Below are 10,308 nucleotides of genomic sequence, written 5' to 3' on the forward strand. Positions count from 1 at the left end.
TTTGAAACCTCTAAGTTATTTCAATATCATTATAATTCCACCTACGTCAATGACAAATAGTTTGTCATTTCCACAAATGATATGCCTAAATTATCATTTAACAACAAATCACTCCCATCATTATATGTAATATTATTGTTCATATTAGGAAAAATAACGTCATTATAATGATATAACATAAATATGTTATAAGACATTATATATATATATATATATATAATCGAATTCTGATCAATTGGATGTAATTTTATCTAAATTGCATTACCCCACCCTTGATTGTCAAAATTCATAACAAATTCAAACAAATTCTCAAAATTTAATGCAATGCGTTCTTGACCAAAATTAAACATCGTTCATGATATCAAATCTAGTTGATATTTTCATGCTCAATTGCATGAAATCAAACCCAAATTCATAATAAATTTAAAAAATTTAAAGGAAATACCAAATTCAACAACTTATCTATAATTCAATGCAACATGTAATCCATCATAATTCTACTAAATTCATGCTCTATTGCATGAAATCATTAAGTGTAGTTGATAACATTATTAGTTGATTACAACCAATTTACACAAAATCTCTAATTCGACAACTTATCCAGAATTCAACACAACACATAATTTATTGAAATAATTAATTCGTAATTAATTTAACTTATTTTCATGTTCAACTATATCAAATTAATCCCAATTGATGATATTCATAGCTAATTTATCATTAATTCAACAACCACTAAATCCAACATAAACATTAAACAATTATTTCATTTCAACTAAACCAAACACGAATTCATAGAGATGTAGTAAATTTACATTGCTTGTAGGCCTAGAAAAAGGATTGGGACAACAGGGGCAACGACGATGACGATGACGGATTTTGAAGAGAAAAACGTTATAGAATGTTTGAAAACTAAGATGAGTTTGATTTTTTTATGCTATAAGAAAAAACAACAATTGATTGATGAGTTTTTTTTAAATAGAGAAAGGGTGTGGATGTAGGTTTTTTGAGAGAAGGATGTTACATCTGTCTGTGTTCTTAAATTTAGAGAGGAGTTTAAATTTTTATAATATGACTTATTTCTGAAATATAATTTTTTAAGTTATCACATTTTTAAAGGAGTGATAATTATCTTATCACGCTTAAAAATAATGATATTTATCACCTATCATGTTTTCAAAGCACTATAAAATAAAAATATATTAATTTACCAAAAAAAAATTCAAATGTTATTACGCTGCTAAAAATCTTAAGTTACTATACTAATTCAAAAAAAAAAAACACAAAAAAGGACTTAAGCCAGGTGGGCAGCCAGCATGCAGCATCTCTTATCGAAAAAGACGTTACTATAATTATGCAACTCCTCCTATTACTTTTACTTTTCAAAACCCAATAATTAACATCCAGTCCATGCCAAATCATCGCATGTATTGAAGGCACTGTATTACAATAACTTTGATATGAAATTTTAATTTACAACCATACAAAGATAGGCTGCTATTGCGTTGTTAATAATAAAAATCCCACATATTTCTCAATAAATAAAATAAAATTTATGGATGGATTAATTCATTTATCCGCAGGGGAATGTATCAAGTCACCTTGTCTTCTATTTATTTTTGACAAAAAAAAAAAACCAATATTGTATTATAAAATGCTGTGGAGCTGAGCTGATTTGATCTCCTTTTATTTTGCGAAAGAGGAAAAGGACTAATCGAGTTCCTCCTCTTCTTCCTTTTTCTAACTAAACGAACCCTAGATTACCTCTCTCTGTTTTTTCTTCGCAGGTTGATTGATTTTACTGGGCTCTAAAAATAGAGGCTTTGGATTCATCGAAAGCAAGGAGACGTTTCGATATTTCTTTGTTTAGGGTTTGTTTGGCTTGAAATCTGTAGAGAAATGGGGAGTAGAAAAGAAGAAGAGAGAAACGAGAAGATAATTAGAGGTCTCATGAAGCTTCCTCCCAACCGTCGCTGTATCAACTGCAATAGCTTGGTAATTCTTGTTTTTTTTTTTAGTTTTTAATTAGATGAATTTGTTTTTGTTTTGAATTTTTTTATATATTTGAAAAATGCAGGGTCCACAGTATGTTTGTACTAATTTCTGGACTTTCATTTGTACTACTTGCAGTGGGATTCAGTGAGTATTTTCTTCTGCTTTCTTGGTTTTCTTTGTGCTTGTTATAGTATTTTTATGATTATTTTTTTAAAAAAAATTGAGTAAAGTCTGTGATTGTTTGGATTTGAAGCAATGCCTTGTAGTCGGTGTGAAATTGCCTTTCATTTTCGACTGAAACCGACATTTATGCATGGGTTGTGTACTACTCATTTTCTTGTTTTGATATATATATGTGCATGTTATACAGTCGAGAGTTTACTCATCGAGTGAAGTCAGTATCCATGTCGAAGTTCACATCCCAAGAAGTTGAAGCTCTTCAAAATGGTGGCAATCAGGTATAGGTGGTGGTGAATTTTTGTTGGCTTTGGGAACAGTTGGATTTTTTTATTGTTATGTTGACCAGACATTAAAATGTTTTCAGCGTGCAAGGGAAATATATTTGAAGGATTGGAACCAACAAAGGCAGAGATTGCCTGATAACAGGTGCAACATCTTTTCTGTGGTCCTACTACTATGCTTGCAGTTGATATAAACGGAAGTTGTTTGATTGTGTTTTCTGCTTGCAGTAAAGTGGATAAAGTGCGAGAATTTATAAAGGATGTGTATGTGGATAAAAAATATGCTGGAGGAAATACCTCTGATAAGCCTCCAAGAGATTTGCAGGTAACATCGCAGTAAACAACTGATATCACTATATGGTATCATTTTACTGAAATTTACAATTCAGGTTTTGTGTTAAATCAATTCCTGTTTTCAAGATGTAGTATGAAAAGGTGTGACGGGCTATTTTTTTATTTTTCTTTTGGAAAGAAAATATGGAGATTTTCAGAATTTTCTATCTCCCTGGAACATCAGAATGATGTTTTGTGTTTCTCTTCTGGGAAAGGCAGATGAAAAATATTTTTTTGTTGGATGTATAGGGATGTTGTAACTCATTTCAAAAAGTTTAATGAATGAACTCTGACTATCTATGTCATGTTGTTATATTTCTTTGCAAATTCTCTTTCTTCAGCCTTGAATAAGAGCCTAATAGGTGTGATTCATAAATGATGTTGACAGAGGATTAGAAGCCATGAAGATGAGACAAGACGTGCATGCTCTTATCATTCTTATTCTCAAAGTCCTCCTTATGACTTTCAATATGAAGATCGTCGTTATGGAAAGCAAACTAACACACTTACTCGCAAACCTGGTTCAGATCGAGGTCTTAATGTTGGAAAGATGGCTAGTTTTATTTGTAGTCCTACCCGCTTAAATGAAAGGGTGTTTGAAGACAGGTTTGCAAATGAGGGTTCTGTTTCTCGGGTTTCAGACTATTCTGTGTCTAGTGGTGGAGATCCAGTCAGATCTGGTGCTGAATCACCAAATTTTCAGAAGGATATTGCTTTTAGTCCACCTATTCAGCCTTCAAGGGATGGTTTAGGTGACGTAAAGCATCAAAAGGCAAATTCATTTTCAGAGGCAAGCTTTAAAAGAGATGCAGATGGGATTCCACATCCACAGGTCATATTTCACCTAGTTTTTATGCTAATAATGTGGATTTGTTTGGGCAACATGTGATTGGTGATTTTCATATAAATGTATGCCAATGGTAATGATACTGGAGCATTGTTGTGATTTTCATACACAATGTGTAGCCCCTTGCCTTTAATTTGTTTTACTGTGTATTAAGACATAGATCATACTAACTGGAATCTTTACTTGTGTCAACCTATTGATCCAAAACAAAATAGCAATTAAGCCTACTTTTATTCTTATTTTATTTTTGATACTCTGATCCTATATTCATGTCAATGCCAGACATCTACTGGTAGGCTGGTGCAGGCAGCGTAGATGTCATTGGCTTTGATGAGTAATTTATTAAGAAATAGTCTTTGACTAGCTTGCAAAAATGATGGCTTTGATGAGTAATTTATTAAGAAATAGTCTTTGACTAGCTTGCAAAAATGATTAGATACTGGGATGCCACATTAACCTATTGGCTTTTCATCATGAACCTTGGAATTAGCTCATTACATGAATAGTTGTGTGCGAGATATTATAGTATATATGCTTCAAGTTACCGTCTCGACAACACTTGCATTAAAGTTGCATTATATGTGTGCCTGTGTAAGATAGTTGCATTGTAGCTGTATATTACAAATCATGGATTAGCTCTTTTATTACATATGTACACCATAATATGCGTGTGTGTGTGTATCCCCTCCGATATTATTTAGGGAAAGCTAAAGCCAATCCTAGCAGATTGGCTTAAAAATGGCTTCATTTGGATATGGAGAACTAGCAATTGATACATTTTAAAAACTTAGTTAATGATTGTAATGTTAATTGGACATTTAGAGCCACCAATTTTTTTCTTATGGCTTTAACTGTGGCATGAAAGTTTAAAGTTAATTAGCAGATATAGCATGACATGCCAGCTTAATTTATTTCAAACACAGTTCTGAATATTATGGTATTTCCTTTTTTCTTCTAGACATATTTAGACAAATGAAAGACCTTTAATTTTTGTCAGTTTTAAGCTGTAGATAGCATCTTGTTTTTGCAATAACAGTAGTTTTATGGTAACCTTTATGTCAGGATTCTTACAAAGTGATTCTGAAATGGAAAAATGATTGGTTAGCCAAAAAATATCACATGGAGTCCGTATACTATATATTAGGAGTAACAAATCAGTAAGGCTAATTATTGCACTAAAAATGTTTAAAATGCCAGGTCTCTTTTTTAAGTTTTAATATATTAGCTATGATTTTTGGACATAGGTGGAGGTTTTGGATACATATCTGTGTCAGATGTGAGTGCCCTTGTGTTCTTATAAGTTTGTATATTTGAAGGTTCGTACTTTAACAAAATGGGTATGATGGTTTACAGAATTGTAGTTACAAAGAATATCAACATGTACAAGTCTTTGATTCTGTCTGTCCTTGTAAATTAAAACTTGTTAAGAAAATCAGTTATGGTCAAATCAAAAATGCTAAGGGGTCATTAATTGCCAGTGTATAATAACCACTGGCAACTTGGCAAGGTTTTCATGCCATGTACAGGAGTATAGGTCCTTGGGATGACTATTGCCCTTTGAGGTATACCCCATTATTCACTGATTGCTTTCACCTGTATATTTTGGGGGATCCTTAATAGTTTGGAAACTGATAGAAGGTATCCTTTTATTGTTCTTTTAGAAAAATAGGCATTGCTGATATGGATTGGACCAATAGATTAGTTCTCATTAGCTAGATCACTCTTTTAATGGTACGCAATAAGGGAAAAAAATATATTTGGTCTGTATGTGGCATCATTTTTTTCCTACCTTGTTACTGTTTGTGGATTACTTTAGCCTCACTTTGTTATCAAATGATACTGAATTGTCCCTCTATTCAGAGAACTACATCATTAGGAAGCATGGGATCATTTGATAGCCTTTCTGTGTCCATCAAGTCATACAATTCGGGAAGTTTGCTGGATATTGTCGCAGAAGCTGGGCAAGCTGCAGGAAATCCCCAGGAAAATATGCCTGCTTTTCCAGTGTCATCCGTTTCTAGTCATGCTAGCTTGGACCTTTTCAAGGAACCAGTGGCTCCAGAACCAGCCTCTCCTATGGCTCCACCAATCGATTTGTTTCAGTTACCAGCAACGTCGCCAGCTCCATCTGTAGATTTGTTTCAAGTGCCCCCAGCTTCATCTATTAATTTATATCAGCCTTCCCAAACCTCTCTTCCTTCAACTCTAGGTAGCTATCAGCAGCAGTCAGTTACTTCCTTGGATGAAAAATCTCCACATTCCTCACTGCCTAAAAATGAAGGATGGGCAACTTTTGATGGTCCTCAGCCCATAGCATCCACCCCGGGGCCTGAGAATCTTACATCTTCAGTAGGACCTTCCAATGCAGGTTCATCAAATTTTGACCAAGTTCCATCATTACATACAAGCATGCAATGGCCACCTTTTCAAAACTCTGTTGATCATAGTTCATCATCAGTTCCTGATCCCTGGCTTGGTGATGTGCACAGTGTACAAGCCACTGGCAATACAAGTTCTCAGGTATGCTATCTATGGCCACAGTAAATCTGTGTTTCATGTATCTGTTTTGTGGTCCTATATTGAATAACCGGTGTTTCTATTTCCTGATGGCTAAATTATGCTGTACAGAATTGGAGTGCATTTGAGTTTGATGATTCAGTGGCAGGCATTCCCCTGGAGGGCATTAAGCAAAGTAGTGAACCACAAACATTATACAATCCTTCACCGACTGCTGATCAGTATTTTGGCTTTGGAGCTTCAGAGGTTGCTTCTACCTCACAATGCTTAAAGATATTATGGTTCTTCGAAGTTAGACTAATAAACTGTGTTTTGCAGGACTTTAACAAAGATGGGATTCAAAGAACTGCCTATAATGGAGTACTTCCTGGTCCTAGTGAACCATCAGATATTGTTGCGGGGCCATCATATACTCCTTCAGGACATCCTTTGGTGGTTTGTAATCTTCACTTTCACTGGTTTTATGCCTTATGCAATATGATCTTAGCCATGATAATTTTAGATCAGTGAATTATTTATCTATCTATTTCAACAGGAAGAAACACAGTCTCATGCGGATCATAAATCAATTAACCCGTTTGATCTACCATACGAATCTGATTTGGAGCCGAGCAATATGGTATGAAATAGTTAAAACAATTTGCTGATTGGTGCTTGATACTGTATTAAGTGCTTTGACTAGATGATGTCTGAAATAATGTCTACACTATCATCCATATCATTTCCTTAGTTCTGTTAGCTCTCTTGTCATCCATATCATGTTGTTTCATACTTGTATAAGCTCTCCTCTAATGTTTGCTCGTTTGTGCTACTGACCATTTCAAGGGAAAATATTCAGGTGATGGAAAGGGTTGTCTTATATTGTTTTTTTATGCACTTGAATATAGGGTTTTAACTCCTCTCTCTGTTTCTCTAGGCTGGCTATTAAGCAAGTGCTTGTGATTATTCCAAATAAATTTGAATTTATCACTATTTTGTGATGTGTAACCATCGTGTCAAATTTAATTGATGGAGTATGGACTAATGTTCAACAACTCTTAATAATTTAGGGTTTCATCAGTATAATCAGCAGTAACCAGCTCTCTGTGAAGGAGAAGGTAATTCAATGGGGAGTAGTACTTTTGTGATTTAGTCCCTTGAAAATTTGATGTTGTTGTCTCTGTTGGTTTGTCATTTAGAAGTGAAAGTGGAAAATGTAAGCATATTGAAAATTTATCATGTCCAATCCAGGGGCGAACAAATTAAAATTAAAAAGTGATAGTTGCAGATCCACCACATGCAATAATCAAGAGCAGTCATGATTTATAGGATTAAGAGGGCTGCTTGCCAAGCTTTTTGTCCTTATGCCTTGCAAGATATTATAAGATGAACAACCTATGAAATGGCAACAGTTCCTTGTTTAGCACGAGATTGTGTTGCTATATCATTTTTAACTGATGTTGGTAGGAAAGATGTATGAACTCTATTCCATTAAAGGGCATTCTTCATGCTACCATCAAATAGCATTTTGATGTATTAACTTCTGTGGCATTTTTTAACAATGAGCTATGAATAGGTATTTTGAGAATAAAATGTCACTAATAAAGCTGGGGTGTTATTAGTTCTTTTTGAATGTTAATAATAATTCTTGTAATAATATTTGGCAATCATGTTTCTAAGTGATGGATCATATGATGGCAGGGTCATTCCTAAACACATCCTAGATGACATCAATAATCTAATTGGGGTAGTATTTTGTCTACTTTCTTGGATATGTAACAGCCATGCTGTGTGTTGCATTGTAATTTGCATTCTAGCTCTGGGGTGGTAACATTGTTTGGGTTGAAGTGAGACTTTTGTGAAGTTTCATCATGCTTCTAATGAGGCGCTTCTTGCCAGAATTAGGATATATATGCTTCCTCAATGAAAAAAAAAGAAAGACAAATGATTGGTAATCATGCATCCTTCTCCTTTTATCTTACGTGATTGTATTTAGTTTACTTTTGTTTTAGATATGCTTATCTAAAATAAAATGAAGGGAAAGAAATTGTTGTATTGTCTTCTGAAGAGAACCTGAAAGGTCTTATGGATGCTTTGTTCTGCTGAATTCTATCATCACTTTCCCCCTTTATTAAAAGTTAATCTTGGTGCGTCATATTTCAGTTCGTGGACATGAGCTCTTTGGAAGCTGCACTGCCCAACGCTAACTCACCATCCAGCTTCCTTGGTGGTGTGACTCAACCATGGTTTCCTCAAGATCTAGCGATGACATATATCCCTGCTGCACCACAAGGTTAGCTGTCCACTGATTCCGACGGGAGAAACTCTTATTTGTTTCAGCTTTTGTTCTTTGGGGATTATTATGGCAAGACAGCACACTGAAGCATTTTGTTGGATGCTTAGATGCTAATCTGCCCAAGCATTCAAAACAATGCGCAGCTTCTCATTACACAACTATGAAAGCATTCCATACATCTCTGGCAATGTAACTTGCTTTTATTTCATCCAATCTTTCTTTTTGTTTCTGTAGGTGGATTAGCATATATGGCAGGACAAGCACCCAGCCCTCAATTAGGGTAAGCTTCTGTTGTAGGTGGTGGTTGTGAGTTTTCTGTCGTTGTCATTGTTGTTGCGCTTTTGTTATCGTAAATTTATTGCGGCAGCCTCACTTGCCTTCTCAACAGGAATGTTCAAACACAAGGGCCTGTTGCTTCTGTTGGAGGGAATCCATTTGCATAGTATTCAGTAATCAAAAGTAGTTTTCTTAATCACGTTAAGTTTGCTGTCGGAAGTTTTCCATTGACCTCTTGTAGCCAGCCACTTGGTAAGTCAGGATGATCGAGTAACGTCATTATCAGTAATAATATTATTTTTCATTTTTTCCCATATGAATTCTTTGTGAAAATAAATGCTTGATGTGAATAACTTTCTAACAATATGCGAGGCCATTTATTCTTAGTTTAACACTCAATATTCCAGGCCTGGTGTTTGTATCCGAATTATATTATTAGAACTGGTTCTTGGCACTACTACAAATTGTAATGTGGCTGTTAAAATGTGTAGTGTGGTCTTTTTCTATTTGAGAAGGGTGAAATCGTTCGCGGACAAGCTTTGATGTTTAATCATATGGCACATGGTTTTCTTTTCTATTCTATTCTAGAGCATGGTTGCCTGTTTTTCTTATTTATTGCTCTTCAGATTGCGACCTTGAAACATAGAAGGGTTAAAAAGCCAGTATTTGTTGGCCAATCCATGAGGGTAAGGGCTGCCATTGGTGGTAGTGGTGGTGGTGGTGGTGATGTCTGTCTCAGCAGCCAGGAAAAGGACTGCTCGAGGCCTTTTGAGTCCCCAGGGACCCAAATTCACCTTGATGAAAGAAAGTGTCTGGTGTATAAGAGGCTGGCTATGTATTTCCACCTTTTAGAATATTAAAAAGAGGAACACTTTTTAAACATTGAAATGTAAGGAGTTTCTTATTCTACCATGAGTTTGAAAAAGAGATGATGGACATTCTCGTAGAAAAGAGAGAGAAATTATGGAACTGCAAGCCCCATCGAATTTCAAAATATTTTTTATTTTTTTAACTGAATGGACATTCTCAATTGCATAAAAAAAAATTGATTTTAGCGTATGTGAAATTAGAATTTGGGGACCAAAATTGAGATTGAGGGGGGAATTGCTTTTTTTTTTTTTTTTTGGCATTGTTTATGTAGTGCTTTTTTCGCGTTGGAGGAGGAGGTTTTGCAAAATTTATTTTTAGCTCATTTAGTTTGACATTTTTGTTTTGGTTTAAAATTTTATTTTATTTATTTTTAAATCTTTAGATTTAAAAAAAAAAAGAGATAAAGTTGTTGATAAATCTTTAGATTTTTTTTTAAAAAAAGAGATAAAGTTGTTGGTAAGTCTTTAGATTTTTTTTTAAAAAAGAGATAAAGTTGTTAATCGGGCATTTTATGACAATTAAAAAAACCATTATTGGTATCAATAGGTTGATGAAATGGGTTTAATTGAGGTGTTTTATTTACTTTTTATTTTATTAAGAAAATATGTTTTATTTACTCTTTATTTTATTGGGGATTTATCTTATCGGGAAAAGTAAATTGAATTGAGATTTTTTTTCAACTAGTTTTTTTTAAAATAATTTTGGGGTGTTTTAAAATGGATTGGTTTTTTGAG

At 34.2% G+C, this 10,308-nt stretch overlaps 1 protein-coding gene across 2 annotated transcripts; it reads left to right on the forward strand.

The window, feature by feature from the left end:
* Positions 1-1,475: 1,475 nt before the first annotated feature.
* LOC7475515 (probable ADP-ribosylation factor GTPase-activating protein AGD14) lies at positions 1,476-9,281 on the forward strand. 2 transcript variants are annotated; one of them, XM_024583638.2, is made up of 14 exons: positions 1,599-1,995; positions 2,078-2,139; positions 2,366-2,453; positions 2,540-2,601; positions 2,685-2,781; positions 3,178-3,621; positions 5,497-6,156; positions 6,265-6,399; positions 6,472-6,588; positions 6,689-6,772; positions 7,203-7,250; positions 8,296-8,425; positions 8,663-8,708; positions 8,817-9,281. In XM_024583638.2, the coding sequence occupies exons 1-14, from the start codon at positions 1,900-1,902 to the stop codon at positions 8,869-8,871; spliced, it is 2,124 nt and encodes a 707-aa protein (XP_024439406.1). In that variant the 5' UTR covers positions 1,599-1,899; the 3' UTR covers positions 8,872-9,281. The 2 variants fall into 2 exon arrangements, with proteins under 2 accessions (XP_024439407.1, XP_024439406.1); XM_024583639.2 differs by lacking the exon at positions 7,203-7,250 and having other exon boundaries at positions 1,476-1,995.
* The last annotated feature ends 1,027 nt before the right edge of the window (positions 9,282-10,308 follow it).

The sequence above is a fragment of the Populus trichocarpa genome, chromosome 13, assembly GCF_000002775.5.
Source record: "Populus trichocarpa isolate Nisqually-1 chromosome 13, P.trichocarpa_v4.1, whole genome shotgun sequence".
Taxonomy (NCBI): Eukaryota; Viridiplantae; Streptophyta; class Magnoliopsida; order Malpighiales; family Salicaceae; genus Populus; species Populus trichocarpa.